Genomic DNA, 26,715 nt, shown 5'->3' with positions numbered 1-26,715 from the left:
TCCTGTGCTGTCTTATGAAAGCTCTACAACCACGGCTCTCCACATAGGTCTTTTGGTCATAAAAATGTTCACTTCGGTTTGAGATAAACTTTATGTATAATGTGAAACAGGATTGCCTTAATCTGTTTACATACAGATCCAGTTCTGTCAGCACAGTTTGTTTAAAAGACAGCTACTCCCCTGAAGCCTGTATTACCTGGAAGTGTGTGAGTTTGGCTTTGGACTCTCAGTTCTGCTGCACAGGTGTGTACCCGTCCTTGTATCATCAGCACCGCACTGTGTCCACTGCTGTTGCTCTGAAGTACGTCTGAGTGTTAGGAAGTGTGAGTTCCCCCAGGCTTTTTGTTCTTTTCCATTAGTATTTTGGATGTTCTGGGTCCTTTGTAATTACATTTGGATTTTAAGTCAGTTCAACAGTTTTTACAAAGATATCATGAGAGGAAGACTCTAAGGAGAGCTACTGAGACTGTACCAACTCGGGGACGTCAGCATCTTAACAGTCTCTCAACCCAAGAGCACAGGAATTCCTTCCATTCACTTCTATTCCTTTAGCTTTTCCAATAATGTTATAATTTAAGAATAAATTTATAATTACTTTGTTAAGTATATTCCTGTTTTTCCTGATATTCTTAGTATAATAACTTCACTAATATCACCTTCATATTGTTCACTACAAACATATATAAACTACTATTAATTTATATTTACCGATCCTGTAACCTAATAAGTGAACCATGCAGAATATTCAGTCCTCAGTCAGACACAAAGATATTAAATACTAGTTCCTATTACTGACACATGTTTGCATTTCAAATGTCTTATAATAAAGGTGTATCACAATAAAACATTTCCTCAATGACTATGTGAAAAACTGTGATTTTTTTTTGTAATTGTTCACAAGAAACTAACAACCTTAGAAACAAGAAACGCTATGCATGGATCCTACTGAACACTATAAGACCCGGATAATAACTTTGTTTTGTTTTTCATAACAAAGGATGTCCATTCATCCTTTAAGAGCCTCAGGAAACCACTTGCTTTCAAGCTGAGCCACGAAGTTCATTTTTCCTGGTTCTTAACTTTTGTGTTTCGTACCTGAATTTATGTGTCTCTTTGAATTTGGTATTACTGCAGGGTGATGCTGGTGCCCGGTACTGGACCAATATGACAGGAGGGCTGAGTGTGTTGTGAGCTCTGGCTCTGATTTTCCTTTCTCTGAAACCTATTTCATGCTTTTGACTTCCCAACGAAAACTAAGACAAGTGGGGAGTGAGGAGAGAGAAGGGGGCAGTGAGGCCCCAGAAGTTCCGCGGTCCCCAGCTTCTGTCCGATGGCACTTGCTGAGCGCTTTTAGCCAACATTCTCACTCCCGTTCTCAGTCCCTTAAGCTTGGACATCTGGTTGGCATTCTCAAGTAACCTTTAAAAGCAACCAGGTCCTTTTTTTTTTTTTTTTTTTTTAATCCAAGCAACATTTGCTTTGCTTCTAAATAATTTTTAAATTGCAGTCATTTGTTGGAAAAATAACAGCCACAACCTACAAACCACAATTTGTCCCACAAAGTCCAATTGTAGCCCAGATCTATTTTTGGCTTCGTAACAACTTGAGCTCAAGAATCTTGGTGCATTGTTCAAGTTGCATTATGAACAGTTTCTGGAAAGAAAAGCAAAACATCAAATGCTGCACAAAACCTAAAATGGTACAGGGTATGAGAAGGTTTTGAGTTCCAACGTCTGCTATAGAAGGACGAGCAATGCCCTGCTCCCCCACGTCTCACTCGACTTTCTCAACCCAACTGTATGAAAGCAATCCTCAAACATGGTAAAAGGAAAGGTTGTCCCCTGACCTCCATATGAGCCATAGGACACCATGTTCATCTTTAAACCCATACACACACAAAGCATCAGTGACCACAGGGCTGGTGACACAGCGCAGTCGGTAAAGTGCTTAACTAACTATTATGCAAGAAGCCGTGGGTTCGAGCCCATCACCACGTAAAACAGTGAGTGTTGGTTGGCAAATGCTGTAATTCCAGCAACCGGGAAGCAGCTGTGGCCCCACAGAAAATTAGGAGCTGTGGACTAGAGAGATGGATCTGTGGTTAAGAACACTGACTACTCTTCCAGAGAACATGGGTTCAATTCCCAGCACCCATGTGGTAGCTCAGAACTATCTGTAACTCTAGGTCCAGGGGATCTGGTACATCCTTCTGAACTCTGGGATAGTAACATGGCACACTTATATACAAACAAGCAAATACTCAAACACATAAAAATAAGTCAAACCCTGTCATACAAAAAAAAATTTTTTTGCCGTTTTTTAATTTTAAGCCAGACACTCACCTTTAATCCCAAGGGTAGGGAGTCAGAGAAAGGTGAATCTCTGAGTTTGAGGCCAGCTTAGTCTACATAGAGTTACAGGACAGCCAGGGATACACTAAAAGACCGTGTCTCAAAAGGTATATAGCCAAGGCTATATAGTGAGACACTGTCTCAAAAAATAAATAAATAAAAATTAATTAATTACTTAAGATACCAATCTGAGCTACATAGGAACCTGCTCTCCCACCCAAAACAATCAAAAGAGTAATAGTTTGGATGGTGACACCAGCAATGACCGTTCCCAACAACATGGGGCATCTGGTGGCTATACAGATAAGCTTCATGGGCCCCTTACTTAATCTTAGATCTTGGTCTATAACATCTATGTTAGGTGAGATTCACACGTCTGAGCTAACAGAAATGGCTCTCTGCCCTCTCATCTAGGAACAACTAAACTACACCCATCAGGGGCATCATGAAAGGGAAACATCAGAGATGAAAATGTACCCTTAACAGATTTAAGGGAACTTCTAATCTAAGCTAACTGTCCTTTATCAGTCAGCTCAGCTGTGACTTTCTGGAATACTTCGTTCAAATTCTCTTACCTGAGCAGGGCCCATTCAGCTCCTTCCCTGTGGTATTTTTCCAACTTTACAACAGCTCTCCTGTTGTACTGCAACTTCTCTTTAACATGCCTGATGCCAGTCAAGTCCTACAGGCGACAAAAATGCCACCCTTCCTGCTTCTGCCGTTTAGTTTCACTGTTCAGCGCAGTGCCCAGCTACTCGCTGGCACACAAAGGAGGTTAAGTAAAGGACCAACGCTTCAAAAATGCAACCTTCGATAGCCAGCCCCAACCCTCTGGAGCTTCAAACACAGCACTCGGGAGACTGAGGAAGGCTGAGCCAGAGTTTACAAGTAAGCTAGCCTGGGCTACAAAGTAAGTTCCAAGACTGACAAACCCTGTCTCAAGCAAACCTCTGTAACTACAGATCTATCATCATCATCATCATCATCATCATCATCATCATCATCATCATCATCATTACTATTACTATTATTACTATTACATGGATACTTACAAATGTGTTACAATGCATGTGTATATTTGTAGATGTGTGTGTGCCACATTGCACCTGTGGAAGTCAGGGGACATCTCTCACAGGAGTCTGTTCTCACCTTTCATTATGTGGGACCCCAGGAGAATCAAACTCAGGTCATCAGGCTTGGCAACAGCAAGTGCCTTTACCTGAAGAGCAGCTACCCTCCAGCCAGTGACATGTGTCTTTACCTGTTCCCCTCGGAGCATTCACAGTCTATGTACGGAATGAAGGGATCCCCAATACTGCTTCTCTCATAGGGGCTGCAGCTGTTTCCCAAGTGGGAACCTATCATGACATCCAGCTAGATTTTCAGCTTTGGGGAAACTCACATTTACATTTTGTTGCAAAACTTGCAATCCTTCACATACAGAAGAAGTCTTAAAACTTTCATCCCTGATTCAAAGAGAGCAGCCGACACCTACTACTCGGCCATTTCCACTCTGCCCAAGCACCTAGCAGGGACATCCAGACAGTCAATGAACGCTAATCCTGCTTACTACAGGAGAATTAGAATCCGGTGAGAATAAAACTTAGATGAAAGCAAATTAACAGTTCAAATTCAACAGCACTGAGATGTCTTTATGGGTCACCAAAAAATTTTTTTCTTAAAACAATAAAATAAAAATAAAAATAACTGTTTTAATTCGTGGCAAAGACCTAAGGGTCCCTAAAGCATTTCTAGGGTTTCTTTTATCTTTTCTTTCTTTTCTTTCCTTTTCTAAGTACAGTCAATCACCCACCCGAGTGTTTGCTTTTTCTCTGCTCCGCTGCCCCCAGACTCCGACTGCTCTAGGGGAGGAGACTTCAAAACAACAATGAGGCATTTTACGGCGACTCCCTAACTCTGGGAACAGTCAAACTTCACTGCCGGCTGCTCTAACGTACAGACATACCTGATATTCTGCCCATCTTGAGTTCAAATACGCTTTAGGAATAGAGGAAGAGGAACAATTAATTCGGGCATTTTGTATTCCAGATGACTTCTCCAGCTGCTGGAGCTAGAAAGCAATAAATGTTTTCTCCTGTTTCCCAAGAGTCTTGAAAACTTACCTGGCAAACACACCCCGCACCCCCCACACCAGCACAGCACAGTGAATAAGGATCTGAAGGTGTGTGTTGAGGTACAGTTTCCATGAGCATGGAAAGATTCACTTCATGCAACAATGTGTTCTTTCCCTAGCTAACTGACCAACATAAGATGAACTATAAATGTCTACTGGAAAGTCTGGCTCCTCCCTACCCCCACACCCACCCCCACACCCACCCCCCAGAGTTTCTTTTGCTGCAATGAAAATAATTTTAGTCAGACAGCAATAGAAAAAGAAAAAAGAAAAAGAAAACCGCCGACAAAAGGAGGTATGGTTGTAGGGAGTGCAGCACTAAACACCCAGTAGACAGACCCCTCAGTGACACACCTTCAATAAAAACTTCCAAACTGGTTCCCTTTTTGTTCCTTTGAGAAAATGGTGAAGTAATTTGCATTTATAGCCTACTTCCTGTTTCCAAAATGCCCCTTTAACTTTTTCTTTTCTTTTTTTATGGTCAGCATAAATAGAACCAAATTGTCAAATCACAGCTATTCTGTGTGCAGCCGATACAAATAGGTCTGATTTCTAGCCAGCCATAAAACAATTACTGCTACATTCCTACTGCTCTTTGATACCAGGTTATCCAGAGCTTCAAAGCCAGTCTCTATGACTGTTCTCAGGGCACTGCTGAGAAACAACAGAAACCCAGAAGACAGATTGGTCTCAGCTCCTACCAGCACACAAAGACATGACTAAAAAGTAAAACAATTCTGAAGCTTCGAGTTGGAGAATGAGAGTTGGAGAACTGATTTTGTGTGGTACAGATCCACTAGAAATATTTTCCTGGAAATCATAAAGGCTATTCTGCCTGTTTTCAAACTTCAAAAAAAAAATAATAATAATAATCACTTTGCTTTCAGAGAAACTTTTTTATTTACTAAAATAACTTATCCCAGGGGAACTTGGCAGGGTCTTAAGCACATAAATAAAACCACAGCACAATACTTATGGGAGGTAGCAAAATTCATTAAGGCTGCACGTTTTGAATGAGGTCAAATTTGGTCAGAATATCAATAGAGGGAGTTTTTGAGCAACTGAATGTTGTGCCTATAAACTAATAGACGGCTTTCTGTGCGGGCTTATGAAACATCACCACGGTGTGGGATGACAGAAACACGTAAGGCATACAGCACACACACAGACGACGAGCAGCAGCAAGGAGGCTGCCAGCTAAGTCGCAGCCTTAGCAACACATCCCTCACAAGACAGACAGGGAGTGCAATTACAGAAATTTACTATTTGGCATCGGGGATGGGAGGCAAATATAACACGATTATGAAATCTCCCATCCCCCCCCCCCGGGAAAGTTCTGTTGGGCTGCAAGACAGTTCCGAAGTTGGAGGCACTTGCAGCCTTCTCTGATAAAGTGGGTTTGATTCTGGAATCCACACGGCAGAACGAGAGAAGAGACTCCACCAGTCGTCCTCTGACATCCACATCCATGCCATGGTATACGCATGTTCACATACATAAAATAAATGTATGGAAATCATTAAAGCACACACCTGCAAATATATACACCTTTAATCCATACATACTTCATTCTATATATCAACGCCAAAAAAGATGATTAAAATGTTTCCTTTTTAAAAATATTCTTTCCACCACTGACACCAAGCCAATGGGTTTTTCCTTAGCCCGAAACTTTTGGCTGCTCCATTATGATATGCCAGGATTTCAAATTAAGTGGCTGCCACAGATGGCTGTGAGTGGAAAGTACAGTTGGTGCAGCCTTCCTGTACAGAGATCTTTAGACATGAGCATAGAAAGTAAAGGGTCTCTAGTGCTCACGTTCTGCCTCTAACTCTGCCCTGCCTATTCTCAAGACTCCATTTAAAACATTACTCCAGACCTGAGTTGATCAGCTTCAGTATCAGACCAAGAACCCAAAAATGCACGCACGGCCAAGACACGTACTGCATTATTTTATGACACCTAGACAAGTCAGCACTTAGAATCCCACACAGCACTGAAACCAAACTCTTCCATTCACAAGGGCCACCTGTTTACAGCGCTGATCTCCAGAGCGGCTTTCATCTCTCACCCTGGCATCTAAAACTGGTACGAAATTTCTTTACAACAACGTGATTGTGTAATCTCTCAAATTTAATTATGTTTTCCCCCCTCTGAAGCTTTTTTTAACCAAGGCTAAATGCATTAACATACAACAAAATTCTCAACGTTGAGGACGAAGATGCATAAAAAGTAACCTTTGATCCGTGCTATGTAACTGATTTTATTCTCTTTTGGCACGTTTGAAGTAACTCGTCTAAGGATTAGTTAGGCTTTTCCACACTTCTTTTTATCAGGACTTTACCATTCTTGATTTAGTTTTGAGAGAAAAGGGTTTGCAAAAACTGTAATAACCTCCCAGCTGGAGATGGCTGGAAAGGCTGCCACTCCACACTGTCCCCTGAATTTGCAGGAAGGCTTTGCTGCTCTCATTTTATATGTGGAGCAGTTTGCACTGATAAGGTACTCACAGACTGGTTATTTTAGATTAATGAGAAGCTCGGTAAAATTTTATGTTAAATGGCTGTAAACTTTCTCTTTAAAATACTGAATGAACTGCATCTTCAGTTTTGATTCCATTAAAACCTTAACTCTCATAATCTGTCTTGATAATGTTCATGCTAGTGGCAAAGGCAGTCTTAAAATATTTAAGAAGTATTATTTTCAAATAGAGAAGGAATCCAAAATTTTAGGCTATGAATTCAGATGGGCTGGCTGGAGCCTCGGGGCAAACACACGGGTTTAATCACACAGCTGTGGTTTCCAAATCTTGCCCTTCTTTCTCAGCCTTGGTGAAGGACTTCCCTGCCCCTCAAAGCTCCAGCAATAATGCAAATGTATGATCTGAGGACTGCAGTGCGGCTGGGATTTTGAACATTGATGTCAGTGGTGCTTGGCACTGTTCTAGTTGCACACAAAACCCGAAATGAGTTTAAAGTCAATGACTTGGTATTTCCTCTCCCTCTAAACTTCACACCAAGAAAGTACACCAAAAATGCCTTGGTACCAAGGAGTATAACTCAACTCCCACAATTCCTTTTGCTATCCCCATCCAGAAGCAAAAGTCAGACTCCGGAAAGTATGAGTTGATGTTCTTAGATCTGCCCGAATGAAAGCAGAAAAGGAGAGAGATGTGTCATACTCCAAGCGTTAAAATTACACATTGTCTGCTATCCTGCACACCAGTAAGGCAGAAGCTCATATCGTAAGCCCGGAGGTTATATCCCACCCAGCAAGTTTATCTGCAGAGTAGAGATGACAGCATCGGAAACTAATGGGTGTTAAATAATTTCTTCTTTGGTGAAGCCATGCAAAATCTACAGCAGCTGCCTAACTGTGCTTTTATAACCCAAGGAAGCCTTCCAAGGCGGCGCTGGCCTGGTAAGCAGAGCAGAGATTTCAGCCTCAGTCGCAGAAAGGGAGAGTGAAAACAGCATTATTCCTCAGTCAGTAAGCTTTCTTGGCAAGCTCGATTTTTTACTAACCTTCAATGTTTACCTTCCTGTGCATCCACAAGACCTGTGTCTTTCTGTGTGTGTAGACAACCTTAACAACGTCTAAATGCTGGCTGCGTGAGATAAACTTCAGATAGCTATCGCTTCTTTTAAGCCACTTATAAAACTACTGGGAAGAGTTTTAGCTGTTCAAGGGCAGAACTGAGGGAAAAGGGAAAAGGGAAACATTTAGCCGCTACTGCTGTAAAGTGTTTGGCCACAAATCTCTGATTGTATCAGTTAAGAAAACTATAGACTTTGTGCCGCTTCTATATGACCTAATCCACTGCCATGATTCTGATGGAGAAACAAACTCGGTTCCTTGAGACCTAGAACTTTCCATCTATCAGTACTTACACCATTTAAAATAAACACAAAACCCATCTTATTACAGAGAGTCACCCACCCAGTCTCGCCAATACATCTGAGATACCTGATCCCTCAAGTCTTTTCTACCTAGTCTGTGAAATACAAGTATTTCCCCTAATCAGGAAGAATAGACATTTATTTAAACAGAAATCCAACACTCTTCATAAATCAAGTCTTTGAAGTATGTGAGGAAGGGGGGGAAAAAAGAAATCAGTGGCCTAACAAAGTTATGTTCCACTATGGCCTGCAATCACAGGCTCACCCCGGAGAAAGGAGTCAAAATAACTTAAAATGAAGTTACGTGGAAACAGGCGTGATTTAGCACTCCCCCTTCAGTGTTTATACTTAGGTTATACATTAGGTTAAGCGCATAACTTCATTTCTGTTTGTCTGTCTAAAGAAGGCCTTTTCTAAAAACCAATGATAATCCAGTATTAGTTTATAATACTTCTGATAATGCTTATTTCATCAAAGGTTTGTGCTACATTTTAAGTTGTTGTTCATCCCTGCTACACGCCAAAGATTTCTTACTGAGAAAAATCAGACGCACTGTCTACTGTGAAGACCCCCATCCCTGTACCATGCTACCTCATGTACAAGAAGTGTTGCTCCAACCGGTTTCTACAGGACTAAGAACTGTTTAAAAACTATGAATTAAAATACACATATTAACGGACAGTCCTCAGTTCACATATCACGGCTTGTTTTTAAAAGTAAATCCCAAATACTAGGTTAATATGCTCCCCTTTTGTAGACTTAAGCCATAAATTCTTCAAACACAATTAAACAAATTGGTTTTTCTCCTAATTACCGGCGGGAACTCAGCGGCGTAAAGCCATCCCTGTATTCTCTATAGCTTGGGAATTTAACTGGCCATGTTCACTATAATGCACTCAGAGGACCTCAGAGCCACTGCCTGTAAAATCTCCCATGGAGACTCAAGACCACCCATTGAAAACAGTACATTACTGCCCCAAGCAAGAAGCTACTGCACAGGACTGGTCACTCAAGTCTTTCAAATACTATTTTATTGAGGGATTGTGGGAGGTGGTGGAGGGGGAAGAGGGGGATTCATGAGTGGATGGGGGAGGAAAACTCAGACATAGAAAAAACAGAAAATTCTAAAGCCCAGGTCTCTAGGGCACCCCCATTCCTCCCTCTACCCCCCTACCTTTTAAAAGGCTACATAAACAAAGTAATAAGTGCTCAGTTTCAGAGAGAATTATATTATCCTCCATCGGACAGTCTACAAAGTACTTTTATTTGAAAAGCCGCTTCTCTCCTGTTATAAACAATTTTACTCCACACTAATTTCCAGACGAGACTGAGGAGCATTGGGGGGTGGGGGGACGCTAGGAAAAAATCTACTCCCTGTCTTTCAAAGCCTTAAAGAGTTGATCCAATAAAGATCCTTTAGAGAAAACTTTAAGTCTATTTTTTTCTCCAAGTAAGCAAATCATACATGAGGGCTTTTCTTTTCTGGAGGACTGCACCCTGTCCCTTTAAATGCCAGGCCTGCCCCATTTCCCACGCATTCAATGAAAGCCCCACGTTTGCTGGCCTCCGGCCCACAATGTCAAGTAGTTTTCTTGCTATTGAATTTCAAGATTATTCTTTTGGATCATTTGCCCTTTAGTTTTAAGCACGCCACAGCAAAAATAATGTCATTCTACAATAACATAAAGAAAGCCCTGAGCCTTTACAAGCCCACAAGTAGAGAACACCTTGCCCTTTGGTTCCTCTTTACTGCAAAATATGCTCCGCTGCATAAGCTGCAAATAAAGGCTATTATCCACTATCTGGAACTGCCGTGGCCTTGCCCATCCAGTAACAAGGCAGACAAGCAGACTCATTTAACAGAGTCTGCAGTCTCCAACAATCCGCAGCGTTCAAGTCGGTCCTCCAGACTGCTCCACCTCTCAGTCCTTAACTCAGTCCACTGGGGACGCGGCTGGAATAAATCTTAAAACGGTGACTTTATTTAAAAACAATTATTTTATTGCCTGCTGTTTCCAGCCCCGACAGCTTTGTAAGTTAATGATTAGAACAGCAGTAGTCTCAGGTCAGTCCTACTTCCCTTGTTCACACACATACCTTCGTCCTGAGGAAAGGAATCCAGCCACCACAAAGGCCATTTAGAACTCTCTCAAAAGAAACAGAAATAGTTAAGTAAAAAATTAATCCACAGAACTAAATTAAGCTCTGGGAAAATAATGTCACTGCAAACATGACCATATAGAGCTTGAAGTGTCCACATCACACAAGCAGCTCATTGGAAACACCCAGGTCACAAACATGAGGTTTTTTTCTCTGAATATTTTAATAACTTTATTATTTGGTCATTTTATTTATTTACATTTCAAATGTTATTCCCCCTTCCCAGTTTCCTCGAAGGGGTTTGCAACCCCATAGGAAGAACAACGATATCAAACACGAGTCTTTATATTCGGTAAAAATTCTAAGGTGGAGTTAATCTAACCACGATTGGTAAGTTTGGTAAAAAGCGCACAATGCTAACAGTTATTTGTGCTTGGCCTACATTTGTTATGCATTAGTCCACAGTACATTTATAGTAAGAAGTCTTTATGATAAAAAGAGGAAAGAAACTTCCTAAGAGATCATAAATTAAAATCAAAATTTATAATAAAAACATCCTTGAAGAAAACCGAAATTAACTCTGTTTTGGAAATTTTTCTTTTCTTTTTTTATACCGTCATATCGATCATCTATATTACAAATGAGGCATATAGTTTTATTTTCATTTTTCAAAACATGTAGTTATTTTCACAGCTTACATTTGAAATCCAGTTGAAACTACATTGGTGGCACCAGGGACAGGCCTCGGCAAAGGACTCAGGTTTCCAGCAGCTCACGATGTCTATAATCCCAGTTCCAGCACACACGGCATATGATTCACAGACATATACGCAGGCAAAACATTTATACACGTAAAATAAAAATAAAATTATTTTAAAAAGCATATTTTACCACTTTTTAAAGACTTATTATTTTTAATTGAGTGTGTCCATGCCTGTGTGTAGGCCAGAGGCATCAGATCCCCAGGAGCTGGAGTTACGCATGGTTGTAAAGCACCCGATATGAGTGCTGGTAACCAGCTCATCTCACCAGCCATATATGGTTGGTCTAAGTGCCCAACTAACTCTCCCGCCCTCCTGAAATTCTGTGCAATATAAACCAACTGTCCACCCAAAAAGAACTTTCCTCCTCATCCCGAGTGTATTGCTTCTGCCTGACTTAATGTTTCATGATCAACTTTAAACTGCATACAAAGACCAACAACAAGGAGAGAGAAGCGGGTCTCTCCTTCCAGGCACAGATAGACTTTATTGATTACTAATACTGTCACCATACATCTGAGCATCTTCGTGAGCATCATTTCATTTGTAGCCGATTTTTAAAGGAGGATATAGGTTTTGGAAATGTTTCTAATACTACACATCAAGAAGATAAAATAATAAAGTTATCAAGCACAAAAAAAAAGCGAAGCGTTTGAAACTACTTCCCTGTATTCTCCCACAATGTAGCTCTCCCTCCTCATCTTCAGCTTCTACATCCGAGAGCCAACCGGGCATGGACAAAAAAGAAAACCTTTGTATTTCGGATATGCAGACTAGGGATTGGGGACTTAACTCACAGAACAGTACACAGGGCCCTGAATAGCTTCTTCAGGTCCAAAACCAAAAAACAACAGAAAGTACAAACATAGCACATGGACAATTATTTGCACGGCATTTACGTTTTATTAGGCATTGTAAGGAATCAAGAAATGGCTCAGGGAAACCTACAGACCACAGCCAATGCTAAGCCAGTTTGCATAAGGAACTTCTGCACCCACAGATCATGATCTTTAAAGCAGTCAGTCCTGATGTCCTCCTCCTGCGGTGAGAGCCAATGGCACTAAGCAAAAAATAAAATATGACTGTGTCTGCTACAAAAATGCCTTAAATGATATATAAGTTAAACTATTTTCCTATCTTTACAACTATGAATTAAGAAAGATTTAAAACATGTGTGTGTCTCTTTAGAGCTTAAGCAGGTGATATTTATATTCATATTTATAGTGATATTAAAGAAAAGGATTTAATAAAACGTGGTGGCAAATTTTTACATAATGAGACATGAAATGTTCCTTGGGGGAGAAAAAAAAGTCCTGCTTATTTATGTTCCAAATGACATCACTACTTTTAAAGAAACAAGAGCTTACTATAAAGGTGTCCATGTATACATTTACCTTTCTAGTTTTCATTTCATACAGGTAATATGTAAAGTCAAGGAAGCTTTACAGAAAGGCCTGGATTCAAACAAATGTTTTTACAGCTTGAGGCTGGTCATGGTGCTCCACATTTGTAATCTTGGCATTTGGGAGATGGAGACAGGAGAGGCCCTAAAAGCTCAAGGCCAGCCTGGGTACATACTGAGTTCCAGTCTAGCCAGAGCTACACAGTGCGATCAGCTCAGAAAACAAAGGCTAGAAGCCAGCTCAGGGGCGAAGTGCTGCTTTACAAGCTCAAGATTCAAAGTTCAGCCCCCAGAGACCACACTAAAGAAGAATTAAACAGATGTGATGCTCCACAGGTAAGCACAGGTGCATCCTGGGGGTCCTTGGCCAGGTGGCCAGCCAGCCTACCCTAGACTATCTAGAAAGTTCTAAGACAGGGAAAGACATTATCAAAACAAACAAAAACTAGTGGCTCATACCTTTAATCCCAAAACTCTGGAGGCAGAAGCAGGCAGATCTCTGTGAGTGCAAGGCCTGCCTAGTCTACATAGTGAGTTCCAGGGCAGCAAGAGCTAAGAGCTATGTAGACCCTGTATTTAAAAAGAAAAAATAGTGGTCCTCAGGCCCCATGAAAGTGCATGTACAACATACATGCATAGAAAGAATAAGAAAAAAACTTGTAAAAATCCAACAAACTTCGCTAGCAACAGACAGCAGGTCCTGATCTCCTGCTCCTCAAGGGTATTTTGCTGAGTTGGAGCATGAGGTCCTGCTTCAGATCCCACCACTGTAACATGCATTTCCTTGTATGTTACACACACACTTTCCTGTAGCATTTTCTTCCATTCCCATCATTGATATAATTATACCTGTAACAAAATACTCAAAATCTGTATAAAGATTAACAATTATGGACATTCTGATACAAAAAAAAATCAAAACTCAATCAAGTAGTAAAACCGGTGATAAAAGAAACTTCAAGAGCAAGCCTCTGTTGGAGAATACAAGGGGCGTAGCGCTAACTACAGGTTCACTCGTCACCTTCCCAACACATCTCTCTCGCGTGCTGTTGTGCTGACAATGCTTGAATTTGTTCATCTGCACATACGTTAAGTTTTGAGTTCTCTTTGGTCATTTGACAATTTCCCTTAACAAGAACAGTAATTAGATTGATTTTCCCCTTGCCCTAAAAGGTACCTGGCATGTTACAACCAAGAAATAAGGAGCAACTTCAATTAAGATTCAATTAATAGCATTTTATAACACTGCCCAAATTGTTAAATGGACAACTTTCCAAGTATGTTGAATGGCCAAATGCTAGGAATAATATCTGTTCCATCCTGCTTGGATAGGATACAGGTCCAATTTGTCAATTATTACTCTAGTGGTAGAAACAAGCAGATACATGTTAAATTACACCTCAGCAAATCAAGCCAGGCAAATCTCAAATCAGATGAAGACATGAAAAACCCAAAGACCCAGGGACACCATCAAAACTTGCATTTTAAGAAGCAGGGTGTCTTTAGACCCTGGAAATAATACAGAGGTTCGGTAAGTAATTACTGATGTTACCTGTAAGTAGTTGCTGATGGTTGATGTAAAAGAAATGGTATTAATCTATTTAGAAACACAGCCAAAACCTATCATATAATTCTAAAATACTGACACTCTTGTATCAATTTAGAAAACATTGATTCTCTAGACTGAGGGCGTGTCTCAGTGGAAGGACACTTTGTGGACTGACATGCAGGAGACATTGGTGAGCCCTCAAGCCTCCAAAAGAGGAAAAGGGGGGAGGGTGCCATTTTCCAAATAATTTTCCTTAGAATAAAAAGGAAAATTAAGTATAATAGCACAGGTGCACTGCATGGCAAATCAAGCAATGGGCATTTAACAGACAGAGGTTACTGTGTTGCTGTTATAAAAGCATCAGAGCAATTATAAACCTGGGTCTGTCCTTTTTAAAAATGTAAGAACAGTACTTCCAAGCTGGAAAAGTACAGTTTATTGTTCAGACATCCCCTTTCTCTAAGTCACACAGGCTTTCCCTGCAGCTCTGAGGACACTGCTTCCCAGGGCCTGAGATATGTTTCATTCAATGCTAAGCCTCAAAGTCTGGGTGTGTTTCATGAAGTAACATAATTGAGAGATGACCAATTCTTTCAAATGTGTCTAGCTTTTTAAAACACAGCAAAAATAGATCACGACAGAGCTGAGAAGATGGCTCAGAAGTTAGGAGAACTTAATGCTCTTGCAGGGGACACAAGTTTGGGTCCCAGCTCCTACATCTGGTGGCTCCCAACCTCCTTTAACTCCAGCTCTAAGGGATCTGACACCCTCTTCTGGCCCTTGTAGGTACTACACTCAAGTGAACATTGACATACACACACACACACACACACACACACACACACACACACACACACACACACACATTTTTTTTTTTTTTTTTTTAAGATGGGGTTGGGGGAAAATCAGGGTTAAAAAAATACAAACAAGATGGCTTTGACATGCAAGCCTGATAGCATAAGTTCAACCTGTGGGTCACCTGTGGATTAACCAGGACCCCCACATGGTGTTGGAAGGAGAATGGACCTTCAAAAGTTGTCCTCTAACCAATATACACATGCCAAGGCACATGCATACCCACTCTTACATACAAACATATCACACACAGATTCACATACATTTTTTTATTTAACAACAACAACAACAATAATAATAAAGAAAAAGGGGGTTGCATGTGGTGGTGGATGCCTTCAATCCCAGAAAAAGCAGACAGATATCAAGTTTGAGTTCAACCTGGTCTAGATAGTGATTTTTGGTCAGCCAGGGTTACACAGTAAGAACCTGATTTAAGGAGGAAAATTTATTTTTGCCTATTAACAAAGATAAACCTATTCTAGAAAAGAAGTAGTTCAATACATACAATGTTGCGAGGGATGGTATTGTTTACCAGTTCTTGAGCTACGGAAAAAGTATGTTTTAGAAATGAGAGGCAATCTACAGTTTAGCCAGAGGAAGCCGAAGTTGGGTGCCTAAAACCCTCTCCTTCTTTGTATTATCTACCTTGGCTACAAAGAAACCCAAAACTTGCAGTCTCTAGAAAGGGTACAAAAGCACATGGGCAGGATCTAGTGATATAGGAGGCCAGCACTGCCCCATGCCTAACTCTGATACAGTCTAAGGGAAACCAGACAGATGCTCAGATAAGGACAGGATGAGCACGTGACATGTGGCATTTGCTGCACCATGCTGCATGTGAGGAGCAGTGTAGGCAATCAACTCACCTAGCACATGTACAAAAAGTCACACAAGGAGCATGTTGTGACAACTCCATGCCACGTACACGCTAAGTGACACATCTCTGGCAGCAAGCAAATCTCAGCAGCCCAAACTCTCCATTTCTCATTGAGTTGCATCAATTCCAACAGTACAGGAATTGGAAGAGAAAGCAAAAGAGGGAAAGGAGTATTCCCATTGTTGTTGTTTGTTTTGCTTCGTTTTGTTTTGTTATTGTTATTGCTAAATAGAATGTTCTTCCACACTAAGAACTATTTATCAATGCACATAGTGTAAAGTATGGACGATACATGGAGGGCTCAGGGGGCCTTGCCTTTTCCTGTTCAAGGTATCTTAGACGTTCACCAAAATGATCAGACACCTGAAAGAACCAGATAGCCCTGTCCTCCTGGTACCCTTAGAGGGAAATGGAAGTGGACACAAATCCTAGCTGCAAAAACTAAAAGGTATCCTACTACTAAACCTGTGCCCAGAACAAGACAAACATCCTGTTCTCTAGTGGTTTTTTATAATAGAACTTCTTTTTTAATTGAGGGGAGAGGTCCGTGCATGTGAGCACAGGTGTCTACAGAGGTTTCAGATTCCTGCAGCTGGAGCTAAAGACAGTCAGGAACCACCCAACATGGGTGCTAGGATCAGTCAGGCCTTCTGCAAGAGTGTTACATGTTCTTAACTGCTGTGCCGCACGACAGCCCATACTGAAAGATTATTAACATTTAAGGAAACTGTTAAAATATATTTTGTTTTTTACGAGTAACATATATGCACCAAACATTTGGCCTGGTATAGATGATGACATAACTTATAGATTCTACTGAAAAGAAAGAAACAAGCAAACAAACAAAACAGCTTTTATAAAATTAATATTTTCAAATAAAAAAGAAAACTATTAGGCTCTGACAATGTCAACCCTCAAACATAATAACTAAGTTCAACTAACCATCTTTATAATCAATAGGGATTAATGATCATCTTTATGATCAATATCAATTATTACTCTAAGAAAGCTGACCTCTGAGTTAGAAGTAAAGGCAAGCTTCATTCTCTAAGAAAGCGAACTTTGAAGGCCAGCAAGACAGTTCAGTGGATAAAGAGCAAACCACCTCTTGTAGATACTCTGCAAACACATGTGTCCACATGTACACACATATAAAAATGCCTTAATTCTAGCACTTGAGAGGCAGAGGCAAGAGGCTCTCTATGAGTTTGAGGCCAACCTGGTCTATATAAAAAGTTCTAAGACAGCCTGGGCTACATATATAGTGAGATCCTGCCAGGACATGGCTACTAGTCACTATGCACCAACAGCTCTCCTAATGATTTTGTCACAAAGAAAAAACTTCAACTATGTATCTTATGTGTGTGACTATTTTGGCTACATGTATGTTTGTGCACCATGCTCATGCAGAGTGCTCACAGAAACAAAGTATCAAATGCCCTGGAACTAGAGAAGTAAGCAGTTGTGAGCTGCCAGTGGGTGCTGGGAACCAAACCCAGGTCCTCTGCAAAAGCAGCAAGTTCTCTTATCCACAGAGTCATCTCTCAAGCCCACCCTAGGAGAACATCTTAAATCAATCCATAAAAGGAATACGATTTTATATAAAAGTAGCCACAGTACTTTTTTGTTTAAAATGTTATCTACCGTGGTCACTACTATTTAATTAAATCCTAGGTCGTGCCTATAAAGGTAGTTATTACTGAACATTTCTCCACTGATATAAGTGAATAGTTACTCAATGCTTTAAAAGTAAACACTGACCACCATTTATTAGCAGTTCTCTTTGCACAGGTGACTCATTGTGTCTACACCCACAATCACTGCAAATTTCTGAGTCTGATTAAAAGGAAAAAGATGGCTGTGGCTGTACAATATATACAAAAGTATTATATTATTATTTTATTATATATTATACATTAATCAAAAATACAATAATTAAAATATAGTAATGAGTAAAACATATACATATGAATAGATGTCTACCAAAATACTGACTGTTTATCTATGAAAATTCCAAATAGCTTCTGTATATTAGTTTTTTCTATAAATGCATGTATATCTATACCTTAGTAAAAACATGATTTTCATTTACATTTAAAATGATATGAACACTTCATAAAGGCAACACTGTCGGATCGTGGCATACAATGTCCTACCTTTTAAACGGATTTATTTACATGTGCATGTGTAAGGTCTGTGTGGGTATACTCCATGTCTGTGCAGGTTAGCCTGCAGAGGCCATAAAAGGCACTGAATTCTCAGAGCTGAAGTTAATTTATAGGCAGTTGGAAACCACACACATGGTTCTGGGAACTGAACCAGGGTCCTCTGGAAAGGCTGTCAGAACCCTCAACCTTGAGCCATGATTCTAGTCCAATAATTTCCCATCTTCTATGCACATGTCTTTGGATGACAAATCACCAAGAGATGAGAAAGAGGGTGGGGGTGGAGAGGAAGATAAGAAGAGAAGAGAAGGGGGAAAGAGAAAGGAGGAGGAAGAAGAGAGAGAGAGACAGGAACAGAGAGAAAGAGACAGCCATGACATCTTTAAGGTAAAATTATAAAAATCAATTGTTGTCTCACCATTTTTAGCTAAGAGGCGGTTCTACCTAACATGACTGTACAAACTTCTATGTAACACAAATAGTATACCATCAAACAGACTGTAAAATCAGCTATAAATTACACTCAGTGGCACTTCAGTTTGGACTCTCCTCTTGTGAAAGCACAGTGACATAACTGTTGTTCCCTGAGCACCTGAGCAGGAAAACCCTCGAAACTCCTACCCTTTCTTTTTCTGGGACGTGAGCAGGAGTAGTACAGGCAACAACAGTGAGGGCTACAAAGGGGACTTACTCTGTACATGATAGGTAATTTATCCATGTCAGTCTATATGCTGAATACCTAGATTCCATGGGCCATTTCCAGAGTGTAGTCTCACTATTCCTCAGATCTGGTTCTCGAAATGGTGACACCACAGCTCTTTGTACAATGGCTCCATGTTTCTTTGTCTCAGTCTCAGAGGCACACAGTCTGTCTGGGGCTGCGTGACAATACAGCAAACTGGGTATAACTGTGGATGAAGCCGCCACGCATCGTACTGATGAAACCAGACATTAAAGACATTTGTACCATGAAACATACACCACTTCTCATTAAGTTTTGCTGTTTTAAAAGTATTTTTCATTAGAATAATATATACTGATAGGTCGCACGTTGGTTATTTTTACATGGAAAGGCCCTTTGAAGTCTGGTTTGTGAGCCCAAAGTTTCATAAGAATAATGATATATTTAATCCTGGACATGCAAGTTGTGCTTCAACAACTATTCTCATAACTCAAATGAAAAAAACAGACGGTGACCAGAGACATCTCCTAACCTGGCTCTGTGTACTCCTGACCCTAGTTCCCCTTCACCATGAAAAGCAGAACCTCTCCATGTTAAAGATCACTCTTGTGATGATGTGCTCGCCCATTTAAAAAGGAAAGCTTGGATTTGTATTCCTTCTACTTCAGTCTTACAGACTACTGTGTGGTCATCATGACTTTTTAAATGTATGGGATTTATTTTTTTCAAGTAAAATCCCACCATCACTAACACAAAAACCTGCTCAAAGCAACTATTGGCAAGACTAATGCCCAGTGCCCACAACCTTTGCACACACACACACACACACACACACGCAGAATCTGAGGCACTTCCTTAATGGGATCACGCATACTTAACGACTTGCCTCACCAATTATCGATCTTCAACATGTCCCTACATTTACCTACACGTCTGTCACCTTTTACAGGTTGTCACCACTTAAGCACACCCGTCTGAAGACCCTTATATGTCTTCCTTCCTAATTTTTGCTATTAAAAGAACAGTCACAGTCACAAGAAATACTCAATGCTTGTATACTTGGGAAGCCATAGCTTCTAGAAAAATCCCTGGTAAGTCTGCTGAATTCAATGACATAAACATTTTAAATCTTAATAGATTTAAGCAGATGCCTTCCAGCTTCCGTGCCCAGCTGACATTTTCACCAGCAGACGAGTTCCTCCAGCAAGTCACCTGTCAAGTGGTTCAGGAAGTCGCTTCTGTAGCTTTGCCCTGATAAGGTCTAAGGCTGTTCGCTGGTCAGTGCAACTCTCCTCACAACGTCAGGCAGCCGAGATCCATCCATCCTCATTCTTTCAACTTGTGCATTTTTTTTAAAATGTCTCCATAAGACAAAATATACAAGAAAGTCCTCAACTAAGGAATCTCTGCATTATTAGGTCCTTGATAAAGAAAGTTTATCCAAATGACTTCGAAAGATGCAAAATCAGAGCTATAGAGCAAAGCTAATCACACACTCCTAAACCAAAGGAGAGCTGGAAGAGGGCAGTGATTATGTTTTATCTGCCCACTCAGAGGACTAGAGGCGACAAGTAAAAAGCTATCCATTCATACCAGGGGCCAAATTAGTTTTCATAAAATAATAAGCAAGAGCTTTCACATCATAAATGTCAATAGAACAGATTGCGATAGTAAGGACGGCTATAATTGGAAGGAAAGTTCACCGAAATCTAGATCCGACTGAAAATGAAAACATTAATATTTTAAATGGAATGTTTTGAATATGACTATTCATTTCAGTCATATCAGACCATCATAAATCTTTGGTAATAATACGTAGGATATGCTCTTCTCCTGCAAACAGATAGTCTGGAAATGCATCAGCTCTGACCTGCCTATTCTTCATCAGCTAATGGATATTCTAGGCCTCACTATTTCATCAAAATCTCTTTTTCTAGGACTGTGTGCCAGTAGTTTTAAATTAAAGGTCTCCCACACGTCTTTGTGACAGAGTAAAACCTCATTAATTCAAATCCAATTAGCTCAATTCCGAAATGGTATATATAATTCTCATTTGGCAACAAGTTGAAAATACTATAATTTCTTCCTCTACAAGTTCTCATAATATTATTGTGAAGTAAAGGAAATCAACCTGAAAATCAATTTGCTTTTCTAAACCCAGGATTACAAAGCTAAGGACTCTTGTATCTTCATGGCTGAACCATTCATACTCAGTCCTGGGGTTCCTCAGCTTGTTAGTGACTGTATATAATGCACGAGAGTTAACTTGTCACTAATAACAGCGTAGAGTAGAAGCATTCCTTCAAACATACTGTACTCAGATCTTTCTCAAATTCACTTTTGCAGTTCCTCCCATCTCCAATTAGTTTAACTTTATCCTATCAATTATATCAATTATATAGCAAGATGCAGCACCTTAAAAGGTGCTAGAAGAAGCCTTGGGAATTCCTGGCAATCTTATTTTCCAGTTGTTCTTATCATTTTCAGAGACTTGATAAGCCAAAAGACAGACCCCAGGATTAAACATCGTGCTTGGTGTTGCTTGAACTTACAGCTGCTATTCCCAACGAGCAGTGAAACCTCTCGAAATCTGAATCATGTGTAATTACAGTATGACAAGGTCTCTCCTGGGCGATATAAGTTGGCGTTTTTCCCAGGACTTGTCACATCATGGGAACCACACAACACAAATAAAAATCCAAAAATAAACATTTTAAAACAATGGCTTATCGTCTACATAAAGAAGAAACTCCCCAGTTGAGAACTGCAATTGTAAAGTCCAATGAACAGACATCCCTTGCCCGAGAGATGTGAGAAGACACTGTTACTATCAAGGGCCCAACCCACCTCTCAGGTGTGTGCTCTGAACAGAGACCCCTACTTCTCTCAGGCTGGGCAGAACGTCTGTAACTACAGGATATACAGGGCAGCATCACCACACACACCCAGGAAGCAGAGAAATGGTGGTAAATACAAAAGAAGAGGGATTGGATGATTATCAAGGTGCCTAAACAAAGTTACCTTAAGAGCAACATTTTCTAACAACTGAGTTAATTTCTCTGACACAATGAATATTGCTTTCTAAAGTCTACTTTGCCTGAATGAATGGCAGCCAAGTGGCTGTAACAGAGGACAGAGGAGCCCAGGAGGGGCTTTCTTTTGTTTAAACTCCTCTGCAATGGCTCTACAGACTTATGGGAAGAGAGGATTCCATCAAGCACTGTCCCCCATCACCTGCAGACAGGGATGGCACCCTTACCATGACTTTGGAGAAATATGAAATATAGTATCTGTCTATAGGTTCCTCTAAAGTGCTAACAAATGCTAAGTATTATCTCCTACAGGCCATGCAATCCCTTACGGTCTATTAGAAGCTGGATGTATTTATTAACCATTCAACAAAGCCCATCAAAATTTCAACCATTCAAGTTTTGAAAGGGAACTCTAAACCTAACCACTGAATGGCACAAAATAAAATCCTACTTCCCACCACACAAGCATTAAAAATAAAAATAAGCCCCAACCCTGCCACCTCAAAGGCGCACATCCTTTCTCCTTTCTTTATCCAGCCCTGAATGTTCAATAATTTCCCCATCACTCTAAGCAGAATGGATTTATTATGATGTTCTCTAAGAAACTGCAGGAGTTCTAGATGCCAATAAAGATTACGGATCAAATGGGAGATAACTACTAACCATTGTGTCGACTTAGATAAATAAAGCCGCTCACAAACAAAGCACCTTATTGTATTTCTACTGTTACCTCCAGTAATCCAACGCAAACGACCAGACAGTAGCTTTCCAGAGGCAGGAGGAAAGAAAAACCAGTATTTTTCAGAACCTCTTCAGACATCTTTTTAAATGACACACCCCCACCCCCGAACTGTCCTGCTCTGTTTAACTGAAGAGGTCGGGACCACAGAACCTCAGCAAGAGTGTGTAAGCCCGACTTTATGGCTGAGGATCAAGGTGTCGGAAAGAAGAACTAAAGAAATAGGCAAAACAGCACCTTTGCCTGAAACTTAGCTTGCAACCTTAAAGGAAACTCCCTCTCCTTGTGGGTCCCAACCAGAAGACAGTGCAGGGGTAGTCCAAAATCTACTGGAGTAGTAAAATGCACCCCCGGGTGAGGGGGAATAAGTCACCCAACTAGTAAAATCCAGGCTGTGAGGTGGAGGCTAACTCCCATAGGGACACTCTACAGCGACTGGCACCTAGTGTCTCAAACACAGAAAAGGCCAGAATTGCCTAGAGAACCGACTTCTCTAAACGGAACAATAACTACCTCCAATGCATTCTTGGCTAGTAACACAGGTAAAGCTATGTTTCTCCGGGAGCTGGTGAAAAGGTGCAAACTGTTTATTCCTTCCAGCTTCGCTCTCCAAACCTCCAAACCCAGTAACTAATTACGCCTTCCCCTAAGGACCTGCAGCAACCCAAGAGGCCTGGGAGGAATAAACACGCGACACCTGACGGTCCTTTCTCTTGGTGACTTTCCCTGAGCCCAAGTCGAACACTCACGCGCGCACGCGCGCGCGCGCGCGGGCAGCAGAGACCTGGCCAGCACGGCCCTGGCCAGCACGGCGCCGCGCCCCCGGGTCCCAGGCTAGACCGGCAAGCGCAGCGGGGGGGGGGACCGGCCCGGGAGCGCCGGGGCCCCGCGATTGTTTCCTCTGGAGCAAAGACATTTTTTATCAAGTCTCTTTTGTATTCGAGCCCTACCTCTTTTTGGCCTAGGGAAGCTTTCGTGCAAGTGGAAGACGACTTTCTCCACAAAGTGCTGAATGTTACTGTGCTCCGGGCCGCGCACGAACACCATCCAGTCGTGGGTGAAGCCCTCCACTGTGGGTTTCTTCCTCACCTGGGCGCGGTGCCCCAGCTCCAGCTTCACCTGCACGGCACACTGCGGGCAGGGGGAGGAGAGACAGCAGTGAACAACAGGAAGGCGACCGTTCGCTGCTCAACATTGCGCCTGACATTTTTTTCCCTCCTCCTTGAAACGCACATAAAAGGAAACGGCAGTGCCCTCTCCATCCACGTTTCACGCGCGTGGGCGCGCACACCCCACACCCCCAGATACACCGGGTCGGGCCGCAGGGGCCCCCGGCGCCTCTGCACAGCGGCTGGGATTGTAACGGAATGTTACCCCTAGTCGCGAAGGGGGTCGGGGAAAGGGGAGAACACGACCACCACGGCAAGCACGACAACAAACGCGTCGGTAACAAATTAGGAGACAATCAGGAGGGGATGCTGGGGCGCTTTCCCGGCGTGGGAGGGGAGGTGGCTGGGATGGGGGACCCGGGGTTCTAGAGAGCCCCCTCCCCGAAAGTACCGCGGCGACAGGCACACACCGAGGAAGTCTTTGTGTACGTGTATGTGTGCGTGCGTGTGGAGCGCGGTGCCAGGCGGAATGGAAACTACAGGCAGCCTCTGCTAATGGGCACAAACTCCCGTGTTCTTTCTTACCACGGGGTTCATGCACAAGAATGAGACGTCGTCACACATACACACACTCACTCACGCCCGCACGAAAACACGCCAAGGCATCCACAACTCAAAGCACCCCGCACCCCTCGGCGAACAGCCCCCCACGACCGGCAAGGCCAGCCCAACGAGAGCCAACGCTGCACACTTTCAAGAGCCAAAGTGGTCGCAAACTCCCTCCAGCCTCCCCCCGCCAGCGAAAGCCACGAAATGCAGAAAGGCAGGGCTACTGGCGGACCGCCGCCGAGCCCTGGTCGCGCACACCGGCCGCTGGGGCAAAGTTGCGAGCAGCCCCGCCGCTGTCAGCCCGCACACTCGGGCTCACGCGCGCGCCGCGGAGAACGCACCATCGTGGCGGCCGCGGCGCTCGGCGGCGGAGGTGCGGCCGCAGAGGCTGCTCGCCGCGTCCCCGGACCGTGCCCGCAGCTCCCGGCAGCGGCGGCGGCTGAAATATGGCTGAGTTATTATTCGCCTCCTTCCACCGGGTGTGAGTGTGTGTGTGCGCGTGTGTGAGCCAGAGGGAGTGTGAGTGCGCTTCTTGCGATTGCAAAGAGGCGAGGCGGGCGGGAGGCGCGGGGGGGTGGTGGTGGCGGCGGCGGCGGCGAGTGTGCGAGTGTGTGCGCGCGCGCCGGGGGGGTGGGGAGGAGGGAGAGGCGGCAGCTCCCCGCGAGCAAAACCAACCTTTCTCTAATTGGAACCGCGGAGCGCTGGCGCTGTCTGGGCTGCGGCGGCGCGGGGCGGAGGAGGAGAGGGAGGGGGGCTTTTATTATTATTTTTGCATGTACTTACCGAGCTAGCCATGCCTGGGGGCCCGGAGGTTTGCCGGGGTGTTGTGTGGTACCCCCCTCCCCCGCCCCCTTCAGCTGTAATTCATGAAGAGGCTGCTATGAATGAGAGCGCGCCCGGGAGCTGAGGGTAGATGGCGGACATGCTCTGCCTTTGCCCCCACCCCACCCCGTGCTCGCTCTCTCGCTCGCTTATTAAACTCAGCCCCAAAAGCAAAAGCAGCAGCAGCAGCAGCAGCAGCAGCTCCGGGGCCAGAGGATGAGTCCGGAGCATGCGCCGTGGCGCCTGACACCCGGGCTTCGAGCCTCTCGGGGCGGAGGGAGGGCGCGCGGGCGGGGCGGAGCGCGCGGGGAGGCCGAGCGACCGAGCCAGGGGGAGCTCGAAAGAGCCAATCAGCGGCCGCCTCCCGAAACCCCGGCGGCCCGCAGCGCCACACTGGAACGCCTCGCTTAAAGTAACAGGTTCCTGATGGGGGAGGGGGGAGGAAATGGAGGGAGGGGGCCTGGCACTGGGAGAGCGGCCAGCTGGAGAGCCATCCCGGCCCCTGTGCAAACTCCGTTCGCCCTACAATAAAAAACGGATTAAAACTGCTGGAATGTGGCCACTGCCTGGAGCCCCCAGCCGCAGGAGAAGGGGTTGTGTTAATTCAAGTCTTTGGCGGCAGTGAGCACGTTTGGGAAGGGGGAGCAGGCTTGTTTTTACTTTCCACCATGGATTTTTGTGGGTTTGTGCTGAAATCGCAAGAACGCACACCCAAACAAACTTACTTAAACAGAGAGCGAGAGAAATCCACGCGACAAAAAAAATTTTGAAAAAAAAAAAAAAAGCCTCCTAATAGCAATCTCTGGGACTGAACAGCCCGCAGCAACCCTTAAATCCCTTTCCCTATCTACTCGGAGGCACCAGCCCACCCCGCCCTCCTGCCGCCGCCACTGAAAACTTAAAAAAGAAATGAACGAGAAACAAGAATGTCATTTCCTTCCTAGGAAACGCCTCCCGCCTCGGTGTTCCCGGACTGAGAACCGTGCCCAGGTGGAGGCGGGACACCTGGGAGTGCCCGGTGCAGAGCCTCTGGGAACCAGTTGTTTGCTTCTTGTGGCTCCCCCACACACACCACTGACAACCTGCTGGGTTGCATCAGGGTCTGCCCTCTCTCTAAGGGCGCACCAGGCTACTGGGAGCCTTAAAATAGATAAAGTTAATACTGACTGTAATGTGCATAAATTGGATTATAATCTTTAGGCATATTGGTGACAGCCAGCACAATCCATCTCTGGGTATTAATCCATTTAGGCTCCCGGGTGACAGCCCTTCGCAGAAGTGTTCTAGAGTCGCTCTTCTACAAATGCCCCAGCTCCAATTGTATTTTGTCTCAGTGGCCATGGGTAGAATATCAAGCCATACGTGAGACGAAAGGGGAAAATAAAAGAGTTACTAGCTTCCTCTAGAAACACAGACAACCTTTAAAAAGGAAACGGATAAGATCTAGGCGAGATACGAAAATGAAAGATGGGTGTGACTTTGTTTCGTTAAATAAAGTTCTTGTACCTCTCTGGCTCTTAACTCCTTTCTTGAATTGGTTTGGGGAGGTGGCTATTTTCCAGACTTTCTTTTGTTCACCACTCCTTTTCTCTGGATTGTCAGCTTCTGTCCTCCTTTCTCCCTGGGTTT

General features: G+C 43.1%; 1 protein-coding gene across 2 annotated transcripts in view; it reads right to left on the bottom strand.

Annotated features, from left to right (window-relative positions):
* Positions 1–25,327, bottom strand: part of Mllt3 (MLLT3 super elongation complex subunit) — a 255,095-nt gene extending 229,768 nt beyond the window's left edge. Inside the window, exons 1-2 of one of the 2 annotated variants that reach the window (XM_032902169.1) lie at positions 25,048–25,327; positions 23,497–23,677 (exon numbers count right to left, since the gene is read on the bottom strand). In XM_032902169.1, the coding sequence (XP_032758060.1) occupies positions 23,497–23,677; positions 25,048–25,059 (193 nt within the window). In that variant the 5' untranslated portion in view covers positions 25,060–25,327. Of the gene's footprint in view, positions 1–23,496; positions 23,678–24,605; positions 24,820–25,047 lie in introns of those variants that run through there. The other variant, XM_032902174.1, reaches the window with a different exon arrangement.
* Positions 25,328–26,715: the final 1,388 nt, after the last annotated feature.

Source organism: Rattus rattus, chromosome 1, assembly GCF_011064425.1.
Source record: "Rattus rattus isolate New Zealand chromosome 1, Rrattus_CSIRO_v1, whole genome shotgun sequence".
Lineage (NCBI taxonomy): Eukaryota > Metazoa > Chordata > Mammalia > Rodentia > Muridae > Rattus > Rattus rattus.
The sequence above is the reverse complement of the archived record's forward strand: the minus strand, read 5'-3'. Positions and strand labels throughout refer to the sequence as shown.